This window comes from Scyliorhinus torazame, chromosome 7 (genome assembly GCF_047496885.1).
Source record: "Scyliorhinus torazame isolate Kashiwa2021f chromosome 7, sScyTor2.1, whole genome shotgun sequence".
Taxonomy (NCBI): domain Eukaryota; kingdom Metazoa; phylum Chordata; class Chondrichthyes; order Carcharhiniformes; family Scyliorhinidae; genus Scyliorhinus; species Scyliorhinus torazame.
Genome location: NC_092713.1, coordinates 176,557,210 through 176,585,038, shown reverse-complemented (window position 1 = coordinate 176,585,038; position 27,829 = coordinate 176,557,210). Strand labels below are relative to the sequence as shown.

General features: G+C 52.2%; 1 protein-coding gene across 21 annotated transcripts in view; it reads right to left on the bottom strand.

Moving 5' to 3' along the window:
* Window positions 1–27,829, bottom strand: part of LOC140426724 (soluble guanylate cyclase 88E-like) — a 581,053-nt gene that overhangs the window by 335,492 nt on the left and 217,732 nt on the right. For 20 of the 21 annotated variants that reach the window (XR_011948285.1, XR_011948284.1, XM_072511824.1 and 17 more), the window contains one exon: window positions 20,321–20,407. The exons of the other annotated variant lie outside the window; for it this stretch is intronic. Coding sequence is in view for 18 of the 20 variants with exons in the window: in XM_072511824.1 (XP_072367925.1) it covers window positions 20,321–20,407 (87 nt within the window). In the remaining 2 variants the exon portion in view is untranslated. The remainder of the gene's footprint in view (window positions 1–20,320; window positions 20,408–27,829) is intronic. 21 annotated transcript variants of the gene reach the window in all.

Sequence of the window (27,829 nt, the reverse complement as noted above, 5' to 3'; positions counted from 1 at the left end):
ATTCCCTTGCCTATCCTTCAGTGGGCCAACCCTTTCCCTGGCTACCCTCTTGCTTTTTATGTACGTGTAAAAAGCCTTGGGATTTTCCTTAACCCTATTTGCCAATGACTTTTCGTGACCCCTTCTAGCCCTCCTGACTCCTTGCTTAAGTTCCTTCCTACTTTCCTTATATTCCACGCAGGCTTCGTCTGTTCCCAGCATTTTAGCCCTGACAAATGCCTCCTTTTTCTTTTTGACGAGGCCTACAATATCTCTCATTAGCCAAGGTTCCCTAAAATTGCCGTATTTATCCTTCTTCCTCACAGGAACATGCCGGTCCTGAATTCCTTTCAACTGACACTTGAAAGCCTCCCACATGTCAGATGTTGATTTGCCCTCAAACATCCGCCCCCAATCTATGTTCTTCCGTTCCCGCCTAATATTGTTATAATTAGCCTTCCCCCAATTTAGCACATTCATCCTTGGACCATTCTTATCCTTGTCCACCAGTACTTTAAAACTTACTGAATTGTGGTCACTGTTACCGAAATGCTCCCCTACTGAAACATCTACCACCTGGCCGGGCTCATTCCCCAATGAGTCCAGTACCGCCCCTTCCCTAGTTGGACTGTCTACATATTGTTTTAAGAAGCTATCCTGGATGCTCCTTACAAACTCTGCCCCGTCTATGCCCCTGGCACTAAGTGAGTCCCAGTCAATATTGGGGAAGTTGATGTTTCCCATCACCACAACCCTGGTGTTTTTACTCTTTTCCAAAATCTGTCTACCTATCTGCTCCTCTATCTCCCGCTGGCTGCTGAGAGGCCTGTAGTAAACCCCCAACATTGTGACTGCACCCTTCTTATTCCTGATCTCTACCCATATAGCCTCACTGCCCTCTGAGGTGTCCTCCCGCAGTACAGCTGTGAAATTCTCCCTAACCAGTAGCGCAACGCCGCCACCCCTTTTACATCCCCCTCTATCCCGCCTGAAACATCTAAATCCTGGAACGTTTAGCTGCCAATCCTGCCCTTCCCTCAACCAGGTCTCTGTAATGGCAACAACATCATAGTTCCAAGTACTAATCCAAGCTCTAAGTTCATCTGCCTTACCCGTAATACTTCTTGCATTAAAACATATGCACTTCAGGCCACCAGACCTGCTGTATTCAGCAATTTCTCCCTGTCTGCTCTGCCTCAGGGCCCCACTGTCCCTATTCCCTAGTTCTCCCTCAATGCTCTCACCTTCTGACCTATTGCTCCCGTGCCCACCCCCTGCCATACTAGTTTAAACACTCCCGTGTGGCACTAGCAAACCTCGCGGCCAGGATATTTATGCCTTTCCAGTTTCGATGCAACCCGTCCTTCTTATGTAGGTCACACCTGCCCCGGAAGAGCTCCCAGTGCTCCAGATAACGGAAACCCTCCCTCCTACACCAGCTGTTTAGCCACATGTTTAGCTGCTCTATCTTCCTATTTCTAGCCTCACTGGCACGTGGCACAGGGAGTAATCCCGTGATCTTTTAAAATCCCCGCTCTAACTCGCAGCTCCTGCACTTTTTAAATCTCCCGCGCTTTTTAAATCTCCCGGCTCTCTCTCCTCTTGCGCTGTTTTCAATGCCCCGGCTCTCTCTCCTCCCGCGTTTTTTAAATCTCCCGGCTTTCTCTCCTCTCGCGCTGTTTTCAATGTCCCGGCTGTCTCTCCTCTCGCGCTGTTTTCAATGTCCCGGCTTTCTCTCCTCTTGCGCTGTTTTCAATGTCCCGGCTCTCTCTCCACTCGCGCTGTTTTCAATGTCCCGGCTCTCTCTCTCTTGCGCTGTTTTCAATGTCCCGGCTGTCTCTCCTCTCGCGCTGTTTTCAATGTCCCGGCTTTCTCTCCTCTCGCGCTGTTTTCAATGTCCCGGCTTTCTCTCCACTCGCGCTGTTTTCAATGTCCCAGCTTTCTCTCCTCTCGCGCTGTTTTCAATGTCCCGGCTCTCTCTCCTCTCGCGCTGTTTTCACTGTCCCGGCTTTCTCTCCACTCGCGCTGTTTTCAATGTCCCGGCTTTCTCTCCACTCGCGCTGTTTTCAATGTCCCGGCTTTCTCTCCACTCGCGCTGTTTTCAATGTCCCGGCTCTCTCTCCACTCGCGCTGTTTTCACTGTCCTGGCACTCTCTCCTCTCGCGCTGTTTTCAATGTCCCGGCTCTCTCTCCTCTCGCGCTGTTTTCAATGTCCCGGCTCTCTCTCCCCTCGCGCTGTTTTCAATGTCCCGGCTCTCTCTCCTCTCGCGCTGTTTTCACTCCCCCTGCTGTCTCTCTTCTCGCGCTGTTTTCAATGTCCCGGCTTTCTCTCCTCTCGCGCTGTTTTCAATGTCCCGGCTTTCTCTCCTCCCGCGCTGTTTTCAATGTCCCGGCTCACTCTCCACTCGCGCTGTTTTCAATGTCCCGGCTCTCTCTCCTCTTGCGCTGTTTTCAATGTCCCGGCTCTCTCTCCTCCCGCGCTTTTTAAATCTCCCGGCTTTCTCTCCTCTCGCGCTGTTTTCAATGTCCCGGCTCTCTCTCCTCTCGCGCTGTTTTCAATGTCCCGGCTCTCTCTCCTCTCGCGCTGTTTTCACTCCCCCTGCTGGCTCTCTTCTCGCGCTGTTTTCAATGTCCCGGCTCTCTCTCCTCTCGCGCTGTTTTCAATGTCCCGGCTTTCTCTCCTCTCGTGCTGTTTTCAATGTCCCGGCACTCTCTCTTCTCGCGCTGTTTTCAATGTCCCGGCTTTCTCTCCACTCGCGCTGTTTTCAATGTCCCGGCTCTCTCTCCTCTTGCGCTGTTTTCAATGTCCCGGCTCTCTCTCCTCCCGCGCTTTTTAAATCTCCCGGCTTTCTCTCCTCTCGCGCTGTTTTCAATGTCCCGGCTCTCTCTCCTCTTGCGCTGTTTTCAATGTCCCGGCTCTCTCTCCTCCCGCTCTTTTTAAATCTCCCGGCTCACTCTCCACTCGCGCTGTTTTCAATGTCCCGGCTCTCTCTCCACTCGCGCTGTTTTCAATGTCCCGGCTCTCTCTCCTCTCGCGCTGTTTTCAATGTCCCGGCTTTCTCTCCTCTCGCGCTGTTTTCAATGTCCCGGCTTTCTCTCTTCTCGCGCTGTTTTCAATGTCCCGGCTTTCTCTCCTCTCGCGCTGTTTTCAATGTCCCGGCACTCTCTCTTCTCGCGCTGTTTTCAATGTCCCGGCTCGCTCTCCACTCGCGCTGTTTTCAATGTCCCGGCTCTCTCTCCTCTCGCGCTGTTTTCAATGTCCCGGCTCACTCTCCACTCGCGCTGTTTTCAATGTCCCGGCTTTCTCTCCATTCGCGCTGTTTTCAATGTCCCGGCTCTCTCTCCTCTTGCGCTGTTTTCACTACCCCGGGTCACTCTCCTCTCGCGCTGTTTTCACTGTCCCGGCTCTCTCTCCTCTCGCGCTGTTTTCAATGTCCCGGCACTCTCTCTTCTCGCGCTGTTTTCAATGTCCCGGCACTCTCTCTTCTCGCGCTGTTTTCAATGTCCCGGCCCTCTCTCCACTCGCGCTGTTTTCAATGTCCCGGCTGTCTCTCCTCTCGCGCTGTTTTCAATGTCCCGGCTCTCTCTCTTCTCGCGCTGTTTTCACTGTCCCGGCTTTCTCTCTTCTCGCGCTGTTTTCAATGTCCCGGCTTTCTCTCCTCTCGCGCTGTTTTCAATGTCCCGGCTCACTCTCCTCTCGCGCTGTTTTCAATGTCCCGGCTTTCTCTCCACTCGCGCTGTTTTCAATGTCCCGGCTTTCTCCCCTCTCGCGCTGTTTTCAATGTCCCGGCTTTCTCTCCTCTCGCGCTGTTTTCAATGTCCCGGCTCTCTCTTCACTCGCGCTGTTTTCAATGTCCCGGCTGTCTCTCCTCTCGCGCTGTTTTCAATGTCCCGGCTTTCTCTCCACTCGCGCTGTTTTCACTGTCCCGGCATTCTCTCCATTCGCGCTGTTTTCAATGTCCCGGCTCTCTCTCCTCCCGCGCTGTTTTCAATGTCCCGGCTGTCTCTCTTCTCGCGCTGTTTTCAATGTCCCGGCTTTCTCTCCTCTCGCGCTGTTTTCAATGTCCCGGCTCACTCTCCTCTTGCGCTGTTTTCAATGTCCCGGCTTTCTCCCCTCTCGCGCTGTTTTCAATGTCCCGGCTTTCTCCCCTCTCGCGCTGTTTTCAATGTCCCGGCTTTCTCTCCTCTCGCGCTGTTTTCAATGTCCCGGCTCTCTCTCCTCTCGCGCTGTTTTCAATGTCCCGGCTCACACTCCTCTCGCGCTGTTTTCAATGTCCCGGCTTTCTCTCCACTCGCGCTGTTTTCAATGTCCCGGCTTTCTCTCCTCCCGCGCTGTTTTCAATGTCCCGGCTCACTCTCCTCTCGCGCTGTTTTCAATGTCCCGGCTTTCTCCCCTCTCGCGCTGTTTTCAATGTCCCGGCTTTCTCTCCACTCGCGCTGTTTTCAATGTCCCGGCTGTCTCTCCTCTCGCGCTGTTTTCAATGTCCCGGCTCTCTCTCCACTCGCGCTGTTTTCAATGTCCCGGCTCACTCTCCTCTCGCGCTGTTTTCAATGTCCCGGCTTTCTCTCCACTCGCGCTGTTTTCAATGTCCCGGCTTTCTCCCCTCTCGCGCTGTTTTCAATGTCCCGGCTCTCTCTCTTCTCGTGCTGTTTTCACTGTCCCGGCTTTCTCTCTTCTCGCGCTGTTTTCACTGTCCCGGCACTCTCTCTTCTCGCGCTGTTTTCAATGTCCCGGCTCTCTCTCTTCTCGCGCTGTTTTCACTGTCCCGGCTTTCTCTCCATTCGCGCTGTTTTCAATGTCCCGGCTCTCTCTCCACTCGCGCTGTTTTCAATGTCCCGGCTCTCTCTCCACTCGCGCTGTTTTCAATGTCCCGGCTTTCTCTCCTCTCGCACTGTTTTCAATGTCCCGGCTCTCTCTCCTCTCGCGCTGTTTTCACTGTCCCAGCTTTCTCTCCTTTCGCGCTGTTTTCACTGTCCCGGCTCGCTCTCCACTCGCGCTGTTTTCAATGTCCCGGCTCTCTCTCCTCTCGCGCTGTTTTCAATGTCCCGGCTCACTCTCCACTCGCGCTGTTTTCAATGTCCCGGCTTTCTCTCCATTCGCGCTGTTTTCAATGTCCCGGCTCTCTCTCCTCTTGCGCTGTTTTCACTACCCCGGGTCACTCTGCTCTCGCGCTGTTTTCACTGTCCCTGCTCTCTCTCCTCTCGCGCTGTTTTCAATGTCCCGGCACTCTCTCTTCTCGCGCTGTTTTCAATGTCCCGGCACTCTCTCTTCTCGCGCTGTTTTCAATGTCCCGGCCCTCTCTCCACTCGCGCTGTTTTCAATGTCCCGGCTGTCTCTCCTCTCGCGCTGTTTTCAATGTCCCGGCTCTCTCTCTTCTCGCGCTGTTTTCACTGTCCCGGCTTTCTCTCTTCTCGCGCTGTTTTCAATGTCCCGGCTTTCTCTCCTCTCGCGCTGTTTTCAATGTCCCGGCTCACTCTCCTCTCGCGCTGTTTTCAATGTCCCGGCTTTCTCTCCACTCGCGCTGTTTTCAATGTCCCGGCTTTCTCCCCTCTCGCGCTGTTTTCAATGTCCCGGCTTTCTCTCCTCTCGCGCTGTTTTCAATGTCCCGGCTCTCTCTCCTCTCGCGCTGTTTTCAATGTCCCGGCTCACTCTCCTCTCGCGCTGTTTTCAATGTCCCGGCTTTGTCTCCACTCGCGCTGGTTTCAATGTCCCGGCTTTCTCTCCTCCCGCGCTGTTTTCAATGTCCCGGCTCACTCTCCTCTCGCGCTGTTTTCAATGTCCCGGCTTTCTCCCCTCTCGCGCTGTTTTCAATGTCCCGGCTTTCTCTCCACTCGCGCTGTTTTCAATGTCACGGCTGTCTCTCCTCTCGCGCTGTTTTCAATGTCCCGGCTTTCTCTCCACTCGCGCTGTTTTCAATGTCCCGGCTCACTCTCCTCTCGCGCTGTTTTCAATGTCCCGGCTTTCTCTCCACTCGCGCTGTTTTCAATGTCCCGGCTTTCTCCCCTCTCGGGCTGTTTTCACTGTCCCGGCTTTCTCTCTTCTCGCGCTGTTTTCACTGTCCCGGCACTCTCTCCTCTCGCGCTGTTTTCAATGTCCCGGCTCTCTCTCCTCTTGCGCTGTTTTCACTGTCCCAGCTTTCTCTCCTCTCGCGCTGTTTTCACTGTCCCGGCGTTCTCTCCTCTCGCGCTGTTTTCAATGTCCCAGCTTTCTCTCCTCTCGCGCTGTTTTCAATGTCCCGGCTTTCTCTCCTCTCGCGCTGTTTTCACTGTCCCGGCTTTCTCTCCACTCGCGCTGTTTTCACTGTCCCGGCTGTCTCTCCACTCGCACTGTTTTCACTGTCCCGGCTTTCTCTCCTCTCGCGCTGTTTTCAATGTCCCGGCTGTCTCTCCACTCGCGCTGTTTTCAATGTCCCGGCTGTCTCTCCTCTTGCGCTGTTTTCACTGTCCCGGCTGTCTCTCCACTCGCACTGTTTTCACTGTCCCGGCTGTCTCTCCACTCGCGCTGTTTTCAATGTCCCGGCTCTCTCTCCACTCGCGCTGTTTTCAATGTCCCGGCTCTCTCTCCACTCGCGCTGTTTTCAATGTCCCGGCTTTCTCTCCACTCGCGCTGTTTTCAATGTCCCGGCTTTCTCTCCACTCGCGCTGTTTTCAATGTCCCGGCTCACTCTCCTCTCGCGCTGTTTTCAATGTCCCGGCTTTCTCTCCACTCGCGCTGTTTTCAATGTCCCGGCTTTCTCCCCTCTCGGGCTGTTTTCACTGTCCCGGCTTTCTCTCTTCTCGCGCTGTTTTCACTGTCCCGGCACTCTCTCTTCTCGCGCTGTTTTCAATGTCCCGGCTCTCTCTCTTCTCGCGCTGTTTTCACTGTCCCGGCTTTCTCTCCATTCGCGCTGTTTTCAATGTCCCGGCTCTCTCTCCACTCGCGCTGTTTTCAATGTCCCGGCTCTCTCTCCACTCGCGCTGTTTTCAATGTCCCGGCTTTCTCTCCTCTCGCGCTGTTTTCAATGTCCCGGCTCTCTCTCCTCTTGCGCTGTTTTCACTGTCCCAGCTTTCTCTCCTCTCGCGCTGTTTTCACTGTCCCGGCGTTCTCTCCTCTCGCGCTGTTTTCAATGTCCCAGCTTTCTCTCCTCTCGCGCTGTTTTCAATGTCCCGGCTTTCTCTCCTCTCGCGCTGTTTTCACTGTCCCGGCTTTCTCTCCACTCGCGCTGTTTTCACTGTCCCGGCTGTCTCTCCACTCGCACTGTTTTCACTGTCCCGGCTTTCTCTCCTCTCGCGCTGTTTTCAATGTCCCGGCTGTCTCTCCACTCGCGCTGTTTTCAATGTCCCGGCTGTCTCTCCTCTTGCGCTGTTTTCACTGTCCCGGCTGTCTCTCCACTCGCACTGTTTTCACTGTCCCGGCTGTCTCTCCACTCGCGCTGTTTTCAATGTCCCGGCTCTCTCTCCACTCGCGCTGTTTTCAATGTCCCGGCTCTCTCTCCACTCGCGCTGTTTTCACTGTCCCGGCTGTCTCTCCACTCGCGCTGTTTTCAATGTCCCGGCTCTCTCTCCTCTCGCGCTATTTTCAATGTCCCGGCTGTCTCTCCACCCGCGCTGTTTTCACTGTCCCGGCTTTCTCTCCTCTTGCGCTGTTTTCACTGTCCCGGCTGTCTCTCCACTCGCGCTGTTTTTAATGTCCCGGCTCTCTCTCCACTCGCGCTGTTTTCAATGTCCCGGCTCTCTCTCCACTCGCGCTGTTTTCACTGTCCCGGCTGTCTCTCCACTCGCGCTGTTTTCAATGTCCCGGCTCTCTCTCCTCTCGCGCTGTTTTCAATGTCCCGGCTTTCTCTCCTCTCGCGCTGTTTTCAATGTCCCGGCTTTCTCTCCTCTCGCGCTGTTTTCAATGTCCCGGCTCTCTCTCCACTCGCGCTGTTTTCAATGTCCCGGCTCACTCTCCTCTCGCGCTGTTTTCAATGTCCCGGCTTTCTCTCTTCTCGTGCTGTTTTCAATGTCCCGGCTCTCTCTCCACTCGCGCTGTTTTCAATGTCCCGGCTTTCTCTCCTCTCGCGCTGTTTTCAATGTCCCGGCTCTCTCTCCACTCACGCTGTTTTCAATGACCCGGCTTTCTCTCCTCTCGCGCTGTTTTCAATGTCCCGGCTCTCTCTCCTCTCGCGCTGTTTTCAATATCCCGGCTTTCTCTCCTCTCGCGCTGTTTTCACTGTCCCGGCTTTCTCTCCACTCGCGCTGTTTTCAATGTCCCGGCTCTCTCTCCTCTCGCGCTGTTTTCACTGTCCCAGCTTTCTCTCCTCTCGCGCTGTTTTCACTGTCCCGGCGTTCTCTCCTCTCACGCTGTTTTCACTGTCCCGGCTTTCTCTCCTCTCGCGCTGTTTTCAATGTCCCGGCTCTCTCTCCACTCGCGCTGTTTTCAATGTCCCGGCTTTCTCTCCTCTCGCGCTGTTTTCACTGTCCCGGCTTTCTCTCCACTCGCGCTGTTTTCAATGTCCCGGCTTTCTCTCCTCTCGCGCTGTTTTCACTGTCCCGGCTTTCTCTCCACTCGCGCTGTTTTCAATGTCCCGGCTTTCTCTCCTCTCGCGCTGTTTTCACTGTCCCGGCTCTCTCTCCACTCACGCTGTTTTCAATGACCCGGCTTTCTCTCCTCTCGCGCTGTTTTCAATGTCCCGGCTCTCTCTCCTCTCGCGCTGTTTTCAATATCCCGGCTTTCTCTCCTCTCGCGCTGTTTTCACTGTCCCGGCTTTCTCTCCACTCGCGCTGTTTTCAATGTCCCGGCTCTCTCTCCTCTCGCGCTGTTTTCACTGTCCCAGCTTTCTCTCCTCTCGCGCTGTTTTCACTGTCCCGGCGTTCTCTCCTCTCACGCTGTTTTCACTGTCCCGGCTTTCTCTCCTCTCGCGCTGTTTTCAATGTCCCGGCTCTCTCTCCACTCGCGCTGTTTTCAATGTCCCGGCTTTCTCTCCTCTCGCGCTGTTTTCACTGTCCCGGCTTTCTCTCCACTCGCGCTGTTTTCAATGTCCCGGCTTTCTCTCCTCTCGCGCTGTTTTCACTGTCCCGGCTTTCTCTCCACTCGCGCTGTTTTCAATGTCCCGGCTTTCTCTCCTCTCGCGCTGTTTTCACTGTCCCGGCTTTCTCTCCACTCGCGCTGTTTTCAATGTCCCAGCTTTCTCTCTTCTCGCGCTGTTTTCAATGTCCCGGCTCTCTCGCCTCTCGTGCTGTTTTCAATGTCCCGGCACTCTCTCTTCTCGCGCTGTTTTCACTGTCCCAGCTTTCTCCCCTCTCGCGCTGTTTTCAATGTCCCGGCTCTCTCTCTTCTCGCGCTGTTTTCACTGTCCCGGCTTTCTCTCCTCTCGCGCTGTTTTCAATATCCCGGCTCTCTCTCCACTCGCGCTGTTTTCACTGTCCCGGCTCACTCTCCACTCGCGCTGTTTTCAATGTCCCGGCTCTCTCTCCACTCGCGCTGTTTTCAATGTCCCGGCTCTCTCTCCTCCCGCGCTGTTTTCACTGTCACGGCTTTCTCTCCTCCCGCGCTGTTTTCAATGTCCCGGCACTCTCTCTTCTCGTGCTGTTTTCACTGTCCCGGCTCTCTCTCCTCTCACGTTGTTTTCAATGTCCCGGCTTTCTCTCCTCTAGTGCTGTTTTCAAGAACAATACGGCACAAGGAAGTGCTGAGGGCTTTGGCAAAGGTTGGTATCATGACCGGTGCAGGCTTGGAGTGCCGAATTGCCTGTTCCTGTGCTTTATTGTTCTTTGTTCTTTGTTTGTATGTCTAATATGCTCCTCATCCCCATTCCTCTGTCTTTTCCCCATAACCCCGATATCCTTATTAATCAAGAAAATCAGCTTTTTGCTTGAGGGGCTGTTGCCTACAGGGCTTCAGGCCAAGACTGGAAGATGGATTTAGATAGAGTAGTTTTTTTCCTGGAACATAAGAAAATAAGAATTAGGAGCAGGAGTGGGCAATTTAGCCTCTCAAGCCTGCTCCACCATTCAATATTGGTAGAGGGATTGAGTTCCGGAGTCGGGAGGTCATGTTGCAGCTGTACAGAACTCTGGTACGGCCGCATTTGGAGTATTGCGTACAGTTCTGGTCACCGCATTATAGGAAGGACGTGGAAGCTTTGGAACGGGTGCAGAGGAGATTTACCAGGATGTTGCCTGGTATGGAGGGAAAATCTTATGAGGAAAGGCTGATGGACTTGAGGTTGTTTTCGTTGGAGAGAAGAAGGTTAAGAGGAGACTTAATAGAGGCATACAAAATGATCAGGGGGTTGGATAGGGTGGACAGTGAGAGCCTTCTCCCGCGGATGGATATGGCTGGCACGAGGGGACATAACTTTAAACTGAGGGGTAATAGAGATAGGACAGAGGTCAGAGGTAGGTTCTTTACGCAAAGAGTAGTGAGGCCGTGGAATGCCCTACCTGCTACAGTAGTGAACTCGCCAACATTGAGGGCATTTAAAAGCTTATTGGATAAACATATGGATGATAATGGCATAGTGTAGGTTAGATGGCTTTTGTTTTGGTGCAACATCGTGGGCCGAAGGGCCTGTACTGTGCTGTATTGTTCTATGTTCTATGTTCTAATACGAGTGTGGCTGATCTCATCGCGACCTCATCTCCACCACCCCGCCCATTCTCCACAATCCTTCAACCCATTACCAATTAAAAATCTGTCTCACTTCTCCTTAAATGTACTCACTGTTCAGCATCCACCGCACTCTGGGTAGCGAATTCCACAGGTTCCTGATCCTTTGAGAGAAGTAGTTTCACCTCAGCTGTTTTAAACTTACTACCCCTTATCCTAAGACTATGACCTCTCATTCTAGAATATCGCACAAGAGGAAAAATCCGCTCCATGTCTACTTTATTCATACCTTTTATCATCTTTTATACCTCAATTTGATCTCCCCTTATTCTTCTAAACTCTAGTGAATCTCGCTCTAAATTACTCAATCTCTCTTCATAAGACAAACCCCTCATCTCTGGAATCAATCTAGTAAACCTCCTCTGAACTGCATCCAATGATACTATATCTTTCTTCAAATAGGTGGACCAAAACTGTGCGTAATACTCCAGGTGCATTCTCATCACTGCATTGCACAGTTGCAACAACACATCCTCAACTTTATACACTATTCCTTTAGCTATAAATGCCAAAGTTCCATTCACTTCCTCTATTACCTTCTGGACCTGCATGCTGGTTTTCTGTGACTCATGCACGAGAATCCCCAGATAACTCTGCATCGGAGCACCCCAAAGTCTCCCATTTAGCTAATAAGTTACCTTTCAATATTTCAGTTCAAAATGGATGACCACATACATATCCACATTAAACTACATCTGCTACATTTTGTCCCATTCACCTAACCTATCTATGTCCATTTGGAAGGTCCTTATTTCCTCATTGCAGCTTACTGTCGCACCTATTTTTAGTGTCAACTACAATTGAGCGTTCTAGAACCTTCAAACTCTGTAGCATTTATTATAAATAGTTGGGGCTGAAGGACCAAAATCTGTGGCACCCCAGTAGTTATTTCTTACAGTTAGTGAACAAATGCACAGCAGATGCAGTATAATGTGGTTAAATGTGAAATTATCGACTTTGGTAGCAAAACAGGAAGACAGATTATTATCTGAATGGCAACACATTGAGAGAGTGTAATGTGCAAGGAGGTAGGACATGCAGAGGCGCGACCAGTGGCTGCCGGTCGTGCCGCTGGCATGGCTGACAGAGGGCGGTGGGAGAGGAAGGAATGGAGGGGTTGGGCCGTGGGGTCAGGGTGTTGCCCCATGGGACCGGGGTATCCAGGTTCAGACAGCCATTACAGCAGCCTGCAAGACAGCCATCTTTCTGTGCATCTCACTGATCGCTCACCATGGCTCGTGGTTGTGCAAAGTGACACCGGCGTTTGGTGCCACCACCCCTGCACCCTAGCCCCCACGATCCACTGTAAAAGCTCTCCCCCCACATCCGGTCGCCCGCGTCGGAGGGGCAGCACGCAGCCAGCCAAGGGCAACGTCCACAGTATATCCTCTGCCGGGGGCCACGGAGCTTACCTCTGGCATAGGTGGAGCAAGCCACTGATACCTTTGGCAGCAGGTTTGGGTGCCAGGGACCGAGGCCCCACAGTTGTGGAGGGTAGAGTGCCAGGGAACCGGCCGGGGGTGGGTCTGGGGATTGGGCCAGAGGGCTGGGGGTGGAGGCTGGACATGCGGAAACAGGGGCTGCAATGCAGACCAGTGCATCTGGTTGGGAATGGGGGTACGCACCATGCTAACAACTCTCACTTGCACCCACTGCAGACAAAGGGCTTTGGAATTCAACCAGGAATGGCGGTCTTCATCCTGGTCACCGCAGTCCTGAGGGATGCACTGAGGCTGTTCGAACTGGAGCTGCTCGGGGACGAACCTGCAGCGGTGAAGCTGCCCCAGAGGAACAGGAGGCAGCTAGTGAGGATGGAGAGTGAGCTGTCCAACAGGCCGAGGAGGAGGTGGGAAGGAGATACTGCATGTGGCCTTGTTCGTACCGGCAACGCCTGTCATTCAAGGACCTGCCGGATCAGGTATGTCTTCGAAGGCTCCGGCTGAGCTTGGAGACAGTGTGACATATTTGCCAGATGGTGGCGCACCTGACACCGTGGGGGTATGGGGGAGGTCACTCGCTTCTGGTGGCCGTCAAGTTAATAATAATAATCATCTTTATTGTCACAAGTAGACTTACATTAATACTGCAATGACGTTACTGTGAAAAGCCCCTAGTAGCCACATTTCGGCACCTGTTCGGGTAACAGAGGGAGAATTCAGAATGTCCAATTCATCTAACAAGCTCGTCTTTCGGGACTCGTGGGAGGAAACCGAAGAACCCGCAGGAAACGCACGCAGACACGGGGAGAATATGCAGACTCCACACAGACAGTGACCAGCCGGGAATCGAACCTGGGACCCTGGCGATGTGAAGTGCTAACCACTGTGCTACCGTGCTAAGTTGACAGTCACCCTGTACTTTTACGGCAAGATGTCCTTTCAGGTTCCGAGTGGGGGTCTTCCCAGGATTTCAGACCTCGGCACATCGGTGTCTTCATTGAGGCCCTATAAGCCCGGTCGGGCACAATATATCAGATTCAATGTGAACCGAGCCCAGCACGATGCCCGGGCAGCGTGGTTCGCTGCCGTTGCCGAGATGCCTCGAGTCCAGGGAGTTATTGACGGAATACATGTCGCCCTACGAGCACCGACCCATGAAAGGCCTGTCTTCACAACCGAAAGGGATTCCACTCGGTGACGATGCAGCTGCTGTGTGACCATCAGATGTATATCTTGTACGCCTGCGCCCGATACCCAGGCAATGTGCACGATGCCTTCATCCTGGCACTCAACGGTTCCTGGCCTCTTCAAGCTGCACCCCCAGTTGAGTGGTTTGCTCCGTGCAACAGGGGTTTTCCACTTCAGCCATGGCTGATGCCGCCTATCCGGAGGCCAGAGACTGACGTTGAGACCCGCTACAAGGCCAGGGGCATGATCGAGCCGTGCTTCAATATCCTAAAGTTGGGGCTCAGGTGGCTGGACCACTCTGGAGGGGCCCTCCCGTCTAGCGCTGAGAGAGCCTCCCACATCGTAATGGCCTGCTGCATCCTCCAAAACAGCGCGCAGCAGAGGGACGACATCCTGGAGAAGGTGGATGAACGCCAGGCCTCACCTGATGAGAAGGATGCGGGGGAGAGCGAGCATGGGCAGGACATGGGACATGGGTAGGCACAGGATGCCATATGAGGTGTGGGTCAGGGCCAATGCACATGGGACGCTCTAATCGCCTCCGGGTTCTCTGGCTAGGGCGCCTGACCAGCCGAACGGAAATCTCACCCTACCTTTTGACAACGTCTGACTCCTGCCCATAGTAGCACTTTCCACCGTCCACCTGATGAGCCCTGCTGTTGAGCTGGCCATTCGTTCCATGACATTGTCGCACCGAACCCTTGGGGTGGCAGAGGTGGGGATGGGATGGGGTGGGGGTGAACGGTGGTGGGGGGTACACCAAAGCGGTCAGCGCTGGCTCAATTGCGGCCGCAGGGCCAAGCCCACCTCCAACGTTTATCTCACCTCCTCACCCCCAGCGCCAGCTGCTGCCAGCCCAGTCCAGCCGATTCCTCACATGCTCCTGGCAGGGCACCAAGGCAGACTGTGACATTGTGAACATGTATTTAATATGAACAAGTGAACAAATATAAACAGCTTTGTGCCCTAGCCCCGATCGCCATCCTATTTACTGTACCCGTGCCAACTTAATTGGTGTATACCTTTCTGGCCTTACAGACTCTAACGCTATGTCTGGGTGGATCCCCAGATACATCAGAAGCAGATGCAGCCTGCTGCCATTCCCGCCCTGTGACCTGGGTCCCCTTTGGCGGCAGTCCTCTGGAGCAACCAGGCCTGGATGGGCCCGGCTGCTGTTTGCTTGTGCCAGATGGTGTGGTGCCGCCCTGTTCAGCCCTCTGCACATGATATGAACCAGAGTCAGGAGTGTTGTGGGGGGGGGGTGCGTTTGAAGAGCTGCAGTGTCCCGGCACCTCCCCTGTCAGCCTGTGGGGGTCACCAGCACGGGCCCCATCACCTCCTCCTCCCTCAGGGAGTCCGATGGTCCTTGGGCTATTCCATGGGATCGGTGTGAGAGGGGAGCTAACCCCTCAGGCTGTGCCACCATCTGCCGCTGTCAGTCCTGGAGGCCCGCACCCACCCTGAGCAGGATCTCGATGCTCGCGCCATGGAGCACATGGAGTGGACCATCTCGCTCTTGGACTGCGCTCCATCACGCTGTGTCTGTGCCACTATCTTCTGTGTCTGTGCCTCATCAGCCAGTTACTGCGCCACCTCCCTCTCGGTTGGTGCCATGTCAGCGATTGCATGGGCAATGCCGCAGTCACCCTCAGCCATGGCCCGCTGTGATGGGGTTACGGTCTGGAACGCCGCCGCAATGTCCAGGTGGCCCTGATACATGGCTGCCTGTGATAGGGCAACCCTGTCCTGGGCCTCGGCAACTGGACGCACAGAGTGGCCCAGGCCGAAACCTCCACCACGGACGCCACCTGTGCGACCTGGGTCTCAAGCATGGTCGGCACCACCTCCTGCTCCTGCAGGCGGTCGGAAGCCTCCCACTGCACGTGCAGGTACTGGATGCTCGCCGACAATCGCTCATATAATCCCTGGGTCTGCGACTGCATCTCCACTATAGATGGAACTATCCATTCCAGAAGCCCGAAACCCGTCAGGTAGGCAGCTAGTCCCTGTGGTTGGACCACCCTCCGACTGTCCGCCCTCTCGGGGGTTCCTATCTCCACCTGAGGTACCGCAACATGTGTGTAGTGAGCAGCAGAAAGTGCCCCAGGAGCCTCTTCACTATGATATCCACCCGAGGTAAGCGTCGCTGTGTAGTGGAGAACGTTGGAGATAGCTGTGACGGAAAATTAGTGTCGCCCCAGACTGGTACTGCAGGGTGTCTCAGGCTGCAGGTCGAGGGCTACCATCGGTGTCCGTTTCCTCTTCCTCGTTGCTCTCCTCCAGGAGTTGCAATTGGGGTCGGGGGTACCATTCGGGCCCGCCTCATTGGCAGGAGATCCTGCAGGACACAAGAGCCGGAACTCTCCAAAATCCCGGCTAATTGTTGACGCCGGCGTAAACAACGGAGTGTTTCATGCCAGCGTCAACGGGCCTCTTGGCCCAGCAATTCAGTGGCCCGTAGGGGGCCAGCACGTCATTGGAGTGCATTGCCGGCGCAGGTCTGCGCCTGCACGTGGTGGCCGTTTCCGCGCCGACGCCACACAACATAGCGTAGCGACACAGCGGCCCGGCGCGGAAGAAGATCGGCCAACCCGCATCGTGCGCGTCCACTGCTTGGTAGTCCCCGATCGCGGACTTGGCCGTTGTGGAGCCCCCTTCCGGAGTCTGATCCCTCCGCCCCCCCCCCCCCCCCCCCCCCCACCAGGACAGTCAGAAGGGCGGTGGAACTGAGCTCGTGTCAGGTGGAATCAGATTGGGACCACGCCGGCGGAACACGCCGGGTCGATTGCGGAGAATCGCCACAAATGGCCCCGACTGGCGCTGCGTCGACTGCGAGCGCGTGACTACCGCCGTTTCTCCGGTAGTCAAAGCGGCGTAGCGGGAATTTCCGGCGTTACCGTTGTTTCACAGACCCGGCACGGGCTTGGAGAATCGCGGTGAAGGAATCTAGAACTAGAGGGCATAGGTTTAAGCTGAGAGGGGAGAGATATAAAAGAGACCAGAGGAGAAATTTCTTCACACAGAGGGAGGTGAGCATCCAGAGGCAGTGGCAGAGGCGGGTACAATTTTTCCCTTTATAAAACAATTAGACAGTTACATGGGCAGGATGGGTATAGAGGAATATGGGGCAATTGCGGGAAAGTGAGACTAGCTTAGTGATAGAAACTGGGCGGCATGGACAAGCTGGTCCAAAGGGCTTGTTTCCATGCTGTAAACATCTATGACTCTATGACTCTATAAGATGCGTGATTGGACCCCGGGTTGGTGTGGCGGATGGTGCTGATGGCGGTGTAGGGGACAGTGATGGGGCGGGGGGTGGATATTGGGGAGAAGGTGTGGGGGTGGTAATAAAGGTGCCATTGGTAACCGCAACTCAGCAGGGTCTCACTTACTTGCCCAATACCAACTCTTCTTCCGAGGTAGTATGGGCTGAAGTTAGAAACAGGAAAGGAGAGGTCACCCTGTTGGGAGTTTTTTATAGGCCTCCTAATAGTTCTAGGGATGTAGAGGAAAGGATGGCGAAGATGATTCTGGATATGAGCGAAAGTAACAGGGTAGTTATTATGGGAGACTTTAACTTTCCAAATATTGACTGGAAAAGATATAGTTCGAGTACAATAGATGGGTCGTTTTTTGTACAGTGTGTGCAGGAGGGTTTCCTGAAACAATATGTTGACAGGCCAACAAGAGATTTGGTTTTGGGTAATGAACCAGGCCAGGTGTTGGATTTGGAGGTAGGAGAGCACTTTGGGGACAGTGACCACAATTCGGTGATGTTTACGTTAATGATGGAAAGGGATAAGTATACACCGCAGGGCAAGAGTTATAGCTGGGGGAAGGGCAATTATGATGCCATTAGACGTGACTTGGGGGGGATAAGGTGGAGAAGTAGGCTCCAAGTGTTGGGCACACTGGATAAGTGGGGCTTGTTCAAGGATCAGCTACTGCGTGTTCTTGATAAGTATGTACCGGTCAGACAGGGAGGAAAGCGTCGAGCGAGGGAACCGTGGTTTACCAAGGAAGTGGAATCTCTTGTTAAGAGGAAGAAGGAGGCCTATGTGAAGATGAAGTGTGAAGTTTCGGTTGGGGCGATGGATAGTTACAAGGTAGCGAGGAAGGATCTAAAGAGAGAGCTAAGACGAGCAAGGAGGGGTCATGAGAAGTATTTGGCAGGAAGGATCAAGGAAAACCCAAAAGCTTTCTATAGGTATGTCAGGAATAAGCGAATGACTAGGGAAAGAGTAGGACCAGTCAAGGACAGGGATGGGAAATTGTGTGTGGAGTCTGAAGAGATAGGCGAGATACTAAATGAATATTTTTCGCCAGTATTCACTCAGGAAAAAGATAATATTGTGGAGGAGAATGCTGAGCCCCAGGCTAATAGAATAGATGGCATTGAGGTACGTAGGGAAGAGGTGTTGGCAATTCTGGACAGGCAGAAAATAGATAAGTCCCCGGGACCTGATGGGATTTATCCTAGGATTCTCTGGGAGGCCAGGGAAGAGATTGCTGGACCTTTGGCTTTGATTTTTATGTCATCATTGGCTACAGGAATAGTGCCAGAGGACTGGAGGACAGCAAATGTGGTCCCTTTGTTCAAAAAGGGGAGCAGAGACAACCCCGGCAACTATAGACCGGTGATCCTCACGTCTGTAGTGGGTAAAGTCTTGGAGGGGATTATAAGAGACAAGATTTATAATCATCTAGATAGGAATAATATGATCAGGGATAGTCAGCATGGCTTTGTGAAGGGTAGGTCATGCCTCACAAACCTTATTGAGTTCTTTGAGAAGGTGACTGAACAAGTAGATGAGGGTAGAGCAGTTGATGTGGTGTATATGGATTTCAGCAAAGCGTTTGATAAGGTTCCCCACGGTAGGCTATTGCAAAAAATACGGAGGCTGGGGATTGAGGGTGATTTAGAGATGTGGATCAGAAATTGGCTAGCTGAAAGAAGACAGAGGGTGGTGGTTGATGGGAAATGTTCAGAATGGAGTACAGTCACAAGTGGAGTACCACAAGGATCTGTTCTGGGGCCGTTGCTGTTTGTCATTTTTATCAATGACCTAGAGGAAGGCGCAGAAGGGTGGGTGAGTAAATTTGCAGACGATACTAAAGTCGGTGGTGTTGTCGATAGTGTGGAAGGATGTAGCAGGTTACAGAGGGATATAGATAAGCTGCAGAGCTGGGCTGAGAGGTGGCAAATGGAGTTTAATGTAGAGAAGTGTGAGGTGATTCACTTTGGAAGGAATAACAGGAATGCGGAATATTTGGCTAATGGCAAAGTTCTTGAAAGTGTGGATGAGCAGAGGGATCTCGGTGTCCATGTACATAGATCCCTGAAAGTTGCCACCCAGGTTGATAGGGTTGTGAAGAAGGCCTATGGAGTGTTGGCCTTTATTGGTAGAGGGATTGAGTTCCGGAGTCGGGAGGTCATGTTGCAGCTGTACAGAACTCTGGTACGGCCGCATTTGGAGTATTGCGTGCAGTTCTGGTCACCGCATTAAAGGAAGGACGTGGAGGCTTTGGAGCGGGTGCAGAGGAGATTTACCAGGATGTTGCCTGGTATGGAGGGAAAATCTTATGAGGAAAGGCTGATGGACTTGAGGTTGTTTTCGTTGGAGAGAAGAAGGTTAAGAGGAGACTTAATAGAGGCATACAAAATGATCAGGGGGTTGGATAGGGTGGACAGTGAGAGCCTTCTCCCGCGGATGGATATGGCTGGCACGAGGGGACATAACTTTAAACTGAGGGGTAATAGATATAGGACAGAGGTCAGAGGTAGGTTCTTTACGCAAAGAGTAGTGAGGCCGTGGAATGCCCTACCTGCTACAGTAGTGAACTCGCCAACATTGAGGGCATTTAAAAGTTTATTGGATAAACATATGGATGATAATGGCATAGTGTAGGTTAGATGGCTTTTGTTTCGGTGCAACATCGTGGGCCGAAGGGCCTGTACTGCGCTGTATTGTTCTATGTTCTATGTTCTAACCTCCACCTTTGTGATCTTTCAGGTGGGAGTTTTTAACATGGGAGTTCAGGTAAACAGCAGACTGACGATATATTTATTGTCTAATTCAAATATGCAAGACACTGCAAAATAGTAAGGAAATAAAACAAAACACAAACGTCGAACTCTTTTTTGAGCATTACCTTTACGGTGATTATCTTCCCTATATACTTAAAGCTCTTTCTCGGATGCAGTTAAGGTCCGACCAGGATTGGGTTCTCAACCAGTCCCAGTTAATATTCCAATCCGATGGCACACACCAAATCCAATGTCAAGTAGTCAAGCAAACATTCTCTCAGGTCGCTCACTAGCTGCCCTCCATCACATTTGTATACCTGTGCAGGCAGTCAGGACAGCGATTCCATTTATTAAGTACCTAATCCCGTGCTGTACCTGGCCTGGGAGTGTTTGATGGGGACAGCGTAGGGGGAGCTTTACTCTGTATCTAACCCCATGCTGTACTTGTCCTGGGAGTGTTTGATAGGACAGTACAGAAGGAGCTTTATTCTGTAACTAACCCCGTGCTGTACCTGTCCTGGGAGTGTTCGATGGGACAGTGTAGAGGGAACTTTACTCTGTATTAACCCCGTGCTGTACCTGTCCTGGGAGTGTTCGATGGGACAGTGTAGACGGAGCTTTACTCTGTAACTAACCCCGTGTTGTACCTGTCCTGGGGATGTTTGATGGGACAGTGTAGAGGGAGCTTTACCCTGTATCTAACCCTGTGCTGTACCTGTCCTGGGAATGTTTGATTTGGACAGTCTACAGGAAGCTTTACTCTGTATCTAAACCCGTGCTATACCTGTCCTGGGAGTATTTGATGGGGACAGTGTCGGGGAAGCTTTACTCTGTATCTAACCCTGTGCTGTGCCTGTCCTGGGAGTGTTTGATGGGGACAGTTTAGAGGAAGCTTTACTCTGTATCTAACTCTGTGCTGTACCTGTCCTGGGAGCGTTTGATGGGGACGTTGTAGGGGAGCTTTACTCTGTATCTAACCCCGTGCTGTACTTGTCTTGAGTCCATATCTGCTAATAATTACATGAATACCATGCAGAAGCAGAGAATAATACGTACCTTTGTAATCATCACCAACAATTGACTGAAATGCCATTAGCAGCACACTAGCATCAGCAGCTCGGGCCGCATTTTCATAGTCAGCATCTGGCAGGGAGAGAGAGCGAGAGTGTGTCACATAGTGAGGGAGTGACAGAGAGACAGTGATGGTTGAATGAGTATCTGAGAGATTTTGAGAATTATGTTGAGTGACAGAGTGAGGGTCAAAGTGACAATGAGTGACAAAATGGAGGAGGCCTTGATAGAGTGACTGAGTGACTGAAAGTGAGTCAAATTGAAAGTGTCGGAGGGAGAATGGCAAAAGAGTAACATGTGAGGGAATGATAGAATGGTGACAGAGTGGTAGAGGGTGATGGATTGAGAGTCAGAGTCTAGAGCAAGAGAACGTGAAATTGACAGGGGTGAGAGGGAAAGATAGTAAGAATAGATAGCACAGAGTGACAGAGTGTCAGTGACAAACAGACACCCATCTAAACCTGTAGTAGAAAGGGAGGGAGGGGCAGGAAAGGAGGAAGGTGAAAGGAGGAAGGGAGGGTGAGTGGCGGGGAGAGAGGAAGGCAAGGAGATAGGTAGGGAGGGGGAGAAAATGAGAGAGGGAGGCAGGGAGAATGGCAGTGAAGGAGGAAGGGAGGAAGAAAGGAAGGGTGTGAGGGAGGAAGGGATGGAGGGAGAATGTAGGGAGTGAGGAGAATTTAGCCTTGGTCTCCTTCTGTCCATCTCATTTATTCTCCCTGCATTTACTCTTGCACCTTATTTGCTCTCTCCCCTCACTCTTCCCCTTGTTGAGTCTCTCTCTCTTTACTCTTCCCCCTTGTTCACTCTTCCTCTTTACAATTCCCCTTGTTCACTCTCATAAGTTCAGAAGATATAGAAGCAGAATTAGGCGATTTGGCCTAATAGGTTTTCTCCGCCATTCAATCATGGCTGATCCCATCCTGGCCTTAACTCCGCTGTTCTGCCGTTCTCCATAACCCTTCAACCCATTACTAACTAGAAATAGGTCTAACTCCTCCTTAACTGTTCCAGCATCCATCGCACTCTGGGGTAGCGGATTTAACATATTCACAACCCTTTGGGAGAAGTAGTTTCTCCTCATCTTCATTTTAAATTTGGTACCACTTATCCTAAGAGTATGACCTCTCGTTTTAGAATGTCCCACAAGGGGAAGCATCCCCTCCACATCTACTTTATCTATACCTTTTATCATCGTGTATACCTCAATTTAATCTCCCCTCATTCTTCGAAACACCAGAGAGTGTTTAGGCCTACACTGTTCAATCTCTCCTCACACGACAAACCCCCCATCTCTGGAATCAATCTAGTGAACCTCCTCTGAACTGCTTCCAATGCCACTACATCTTTCGTCAAATAAGGGAACCAAAACTGTGCACAATACTCTAGGTGCGGTCTCACCATAAGACCATAAGACTTAGGAGCAGAATTAAGCCAATCGGCCCTCGACAATGCTCCACCATGGCTAATATTTTCTCATCCCCATTTTCCTGCTTTGTCCCCATAAGCCCTGATCCCCTTATTAATCAAGAACCTATCTATTTCTGTCTTAAAGACACTCAGCGATTTGGCTTCCACAGCCTTCTGCAGCAAAGAGTTCCACAGATTCACCACCTTCTGGCTGAAGAAATTCCCTCACATCTCTGTTTTGAAAGATCGTCCCTTCAGTCTGAGATTGTTTCCTCTGGTTCTAGTTTTTCCTACAAGTGGAAACATCCTCTCCACGTCCACTCTATCCAAGCCTCGTAGTGTCCTGTAAGTTTCAATAAGATCCGCCGTCATCTTTCTAAACTCCAACATTTACAGACCCAGAGTCCTCAACCGTTCCTCATACGACAAGTTCTTCATTCGAGGGATCACTCTTGTGCACCTCCTCTAGACCCTTTGCAAGGCCAGCACATCCTTCCTTAGATATGGGCCCAAAACTGCACACAAACTCCAAATGGGGTCTGACCATAGCCTTATACAGCATCAGAAATACATCCCTGGTCTTGTATTCTAGCCCTCTCGACATGAATGCTAACATTGTATTTGCCTTCCTAACTGCCGACTAAACCTGCACGGTTAACCTGAAGAGAATCTTGAACAAGGACTCCCAAGTCACTTTGTGCTTCTGATTTCCTAAGCATTTTCCCATTTAGAAATTGCCTTGTAAAGTTGCAACAACACTTCCTTACCTCTATACTCTTTTTTTTTTTAGCTATAAATGCCTACATTCCATTTGCTTTCTTTATTACACGCTGTACCTGCATGCTAGTTTTCTGTAACTCATGAACGAGGACCCCCAGATCCCTCTGCATCGGAGCACCCCGAAGTCTCTCACCATTTAGATAATAAGATGCCGTCCAATTTATTCGACCAAAATGCATGACCTCGCACTTACCCATGTTAAACCCCATCTGCCACATTTTCGCCCACTCTCTCAACCTATCTATATCCATTTACGAGGCGCTTAGTTCCTCAATGCAACTTACTGTCCCACGTACATTTGTGTTGTCTGCAAAGTCAGCTATAGAACCTTCTATCCCTGTATCAGGTTGCTTATATAGATTGTAAATAACTGGGCTTCCGGGTGCGGCGATGACCAGCTGAGTCGCACGTTTCGGCAGCTCCCGGTGTAACGGACTTTTGGGCTCTTAATAAGAGCCCCAACGGCAATTTTAACGGCTAAAAGTACTGTGCGGTGAACCAGAAGGGAATCCCCCCTGGATACGGATGGAAAAAGGAGAGGAAGGTGGCCGGATTGCGGTGGATCCTTTAGAGCAGCGGCAAGCAAAAACCAAGATGGCGTCGGAAGGTGGCAGTTTAATATGGGGCCCTGAACAACACGAGTTTTTGAAACGCTGCGTGGAAGAACTCAAAAAGGAAATGAAGAAGGAGCTGTTGGCCCCGATATTACAGGCGATCGAAGGGCTAAAGGAGGAGCAAAAGACCCAGGAGCGGGAGCTTCGGGTCGTGAAGGCAAAGGCTGCCGAGAATGAGGACGACATACAGGGCCTGGTGGTGAAGACGGAGATGCACGAGGCACACCATAAACGATGTGTGGAAAGGCTGGAGGCGCTGGAGAACAACGCGAGGAGGAACAATCTAAGGATTCTTGGCCTTCCTGAAGGTGCGGAGGGAGCGGACGTCGGGGCATATGTGAGCACGATGCTGCACTCGTTAATGGGAGCAGAGGCCCCGGCGGGTCCGCTGGAGGTGGAGGGAGCATACCGAGTGATGGCGCGAGGACCGAGAGCAGGAGAAATTCCTAGAGCCATAGTGGTGAGATTCCTCCGTTTTAAGGACAGAGAGATGGTCCTGAGATGGGCAAAGAAAACTCGGAGCAGTAAGTGGGAGAACGCGGTGATCCGCGTATACCAAGACTGGAGTGCGGAGGTGGCGAGAAGGAGAGCGAGCTTTAATCGGGCCAAAGCGGTGCTTCACAAAAAGAAGATAAAATTCGGAATGCTGCAACCGGCAAGACTGTGGGTCACATATCAAGGGAGGCACCACTACTTTGAGACGGCGGATAAGAACAAAGAACAAAGAAACAAAGAAATGTACAGCACAGGAACAGGCCCTTCGGCCCTCCAAGCCCGTGCCGACCATACTGCCCGACTAAACTACAATCTTCTACACTTCCTGGGTCCGTATCCTTCTATTCCCATCCTATTCATATATTTGTCAAGATGCCCCTTAAATGTCCCTATCGTCCCTGCCTCCACTACCTCCTCCGGTAGTGAGTTCCAGGCACCCACTACCCTCTGCGTAAAAAACTTGCCTCGTACATCTACTCTAAACTTTGCCCCTCTCACCTTAAACCTATGCCCCCTAGTAATTGACCCCTCTACCCTGGGGAAAAGCCTCTGACTATCCACTCTGTCTATGCCCCTCATAATTTTGTATACCTCTATCAGGTCGCCCCTCAACCTCCTTCGTTCCAGTGAGAACAAACCGAGTTTATTCAATCGCTCCTCATAGCTTAGGCGTGGACTTTTATCGTGGAAGAAAAATTGGAATGAGCGGGTTATTAAAAAAAAGAACGTTTGAAACAAAGTGGTGGGGCGAGTATGGGGGGCGAAGAAGAGGGGAAAGAGGAGTTTTATGTTATTAATCCTGCGATGTGGTAACTTTTCTCTCTTCCACAGGAGGTGGTGGGGGAGGAAAGGAGGTGGAAGAGATGGGGCGTTGGCCATTGGGGGCGGGGCCAAGGGGGAAGCGCGGGCTCGGTTCCCACGCTATGATAATCATGGCGGGAATAGGGAAGCAGGAAGGAGGGGGCATCGCACGGTGCGAGCCGAGGTCACGGGGGGAAGCCGAGGTCGGCCAGAGTTTGCTGACTTCTGGGAGCAACATGGGGGGTGTAACTACGCTAATGGGGGATCTAGCGGGGGGGGGTGGGAATTATTGGGCTGCTGCTGCTGGGGAGAGGGGGGAGCTGGTATGGGGTGGGATGGGCGGGGGGGGCACCGCCTGGGGGGGACACAGCTGCGTGGGAACCGGGTGAGGAGCTGGAAAAAGGGGATGGCTAATCGACAAGGGGGGGGGTAAAAAGCCCCCCAACCCGGCTGATCACGTGGAACGTGAGAGGGCTGAACGGGCCGATAAAGAGGGCACGGGTACTCGCACACCTTAAGAAACTTAAGGCAGACGTGGTTATGTTACAGGAAACGCATTTGAAACTGATAGACCAGGTGAGACTACGCAAAGGTTGGGTGGGGCAGGTGTTCCATTCGGGGCTAGATGCGAAAAACAGGGGGGTGGCTATATTAGTGGGGAAGCGGGTAATGTTTGAGGCAAAGACTATAGTGGCGGATAGCGGGGGCAGATACGTGATGGTGAGTGGCAAACTACAGGGGGAGACGGTGGTTTTGGTAAACGTATATGCCCCGAACTGGGATGGTGCCAATTTTATGAGGCGTATGCTAGGACACATCCCGGACCTAGAGGTGGGAAAGTTGGTAATGGGGGGAGATTTCAATACGGTGTTGGAACCAGGGCTGGACAGGTCGAGGTCCAGGACTGGAAGGAGGCCGGCAGCAGCCAAGGTGCTTAAAGATTTTATGGAGCAGCTGGGAGGGGTAGACCCGTGGAGATTTAGCAGACCTAGGAGTAAGGAGTTTTCGTTTTTCTCCTATGTCCACAAAGTCTATTCGCGAATAGACTTTTTTGTTTTGGGAAGGGCGTTGATCCCGAAGGTGAGGGGAACGGAGTATACGGCTATAGCCATTTCGGATCACGCTCCACATTGGGTGGACTTAGAGATAGGGGAGGAAACAGAAGGGCACCCACCCTGGAGAATGGACATGGGACTAATGGCAGATGAGGGGGGGTGTCTAAGGGTGAGGGGGTGCATTGAAAAGTACTTGGAACTCAATGACAATGGGGAGGTCCAGGTGGGAGTGGTCTGGGAGGCGCTGAAGGCAGTGGTTAGAGGGGAGCTGATATCAATAAGGCCACATAAAGGAAAGCAGGAGAGTAGGGAACGGGAGCGGTTGCTGCAAGAACTTCTGAGGGTGGACAGGCAATATGCGGAGGCACCGGAGGAGGGACTGTACAGGGAAAGGCAAAGGCTACACGTAGAATTTGACTTGCTGACAACGGGTACTGCAGAGGCACAGTGGAGGAAGGCACAGGGTGTACAGTACGAATATGGGGAGAAGGCGAGCAGGTTGCTGGCCCACCAATTGAGGAAAAGGGGAGCAGCGAGGGAAATAGGGGGAGTGAGGGATGAGGAAGGAGAGATGGAGCGGGGAGCGGAGAGAGTGAATGGAGTGTTCAAGGCATTTTATAAAAAATTATACGAAGCTCAACCCCCGGATGGGAGGGAGAGAATGATGGGCTTTCTGGACCGGCTGGAATTTCCCAAGGTGGAGGAGCAGGAAAGGGTGGGACTGGGAGCACAGATTGAAATAGAGGAAGTAGTGAAAGGAATTAGGAGCATGCAGGCGGGGAAGGCTCCGGGACCGGATGGATTCCCAGTTGAATTTTACAGGAAATATGTGGACTTGCTCGCCCCGCTACTGATGAGGACCTTTAATGAGGCAAAGGGAAGGGGACAGCTGCCCCCGACTATGTCTGAGGCAACGATATCGCTTCTCCTAAAGAAGGAAAAGGACCCGCTGCAATGCGGGTCCTATAGACCTATTTCCCTCCTAAATGTAGACGCTAAGATTCTGGCCAGGGTAGTGGCAATGAGGATAGAGGATTGTGTCCCGAGGGTGGTCCATGAGGACCAAACTGGGTTTGTGAAGGGGAGACAGCTGAATACGAATATACGGAGGCTGCTAGGGGTAATGAAGATTCCCCCACCAGAGGGGGAAGCGGAGATAGTGGTGGCGATGGATGCCGAAAAAGCATTTGATAGAGTGGAGTGGGATTATTTGTGGGAGGTGCTGAGGAGATTTGGTTTTGGAGATGAGTATGTTGGATGGGTGCAGCTGTTGTATAGGGCCCCAGTGGCGAGTGTGGTCACGAATGGACGGGGATCTGCATACTTTCGGCTCCATAGAGGGACAAGGCAGGGATGCCCTCTGTCCCCATTACTGTTTGCACTGGCGATTGAGCCCCTGGCAATAGCATTGAGGGGTGCCAAGAAGTGGAGGGGAGTACTTAGAGGAGGAGAAGAACACCGGGTATCTCTGTATGCGGATGACTTGTTGTTACATGTAGCGGACCCGGCGGAGGGGATGCCAGAGATAATGCGGACACTTCGGGAGTTTGGAGAATTCTCAGGATATAAACTGAACATGGGGAAAAGTGAGTTGTTTGTGGTGCATCCAGGGGAGCAGAGCAGAGAAATAGAGGACTTTCCGCTGAGGAAGGTAACGAGGGACTTTCGTTACTTGGGGATCCAGATAGCCAAGAATTGGGGTACATTGCAAAGGTTAAATTTAACGCGATTGGTGGAACAAATGGAGGAGGACTTCAAGAGATGGGACATGGTATCCCTGTCACTGGCAGGGAGGGTGCAGGCAGTTAAAATGGTAGTCCTCCCGAGATTCCTCTTTGTGTTTCAGTGCCTCCCGGTGGTGATCACGAAGGCTTTTTTCAAAAGGATCGAAAAGAGTATCATGAGTTTTGTGTGGGCCGGGAAGACCCCGAGAGTGAGGAAGGGATTCTTACAGCGTAGTAGGGATAGGGGGGGGCTGGCACTACCGAGCCTAAGTGAGTACTACTGGGCCGCCAATATCTCAATGGTGAGTAAGTAGATGGGGGAAGAGGAGGGAGCGGCATTGAAGAGATTGGAGAGGGCGTCCTGTAGGGGGACTATCCTACAAGCTATGGTGACGGCCCCATTGCCGTTCTCACCGAAGAAATACACCACAAGCCCGGTGGTGGTGGCGACTTTGAAAATTTGGGGACAGTGGAGATGGCATAGGGGAAAGACGGGAGCCTTGGTGGGGTCCCCGATAAGAAACAACCATAGGTTTGCCCCGGGGAGAATGGATGGGGGATTTGGAATATGGCAAAGAGCAGGAGTAACGCAACTGAAAGATCTGTTTGTGGATGGGA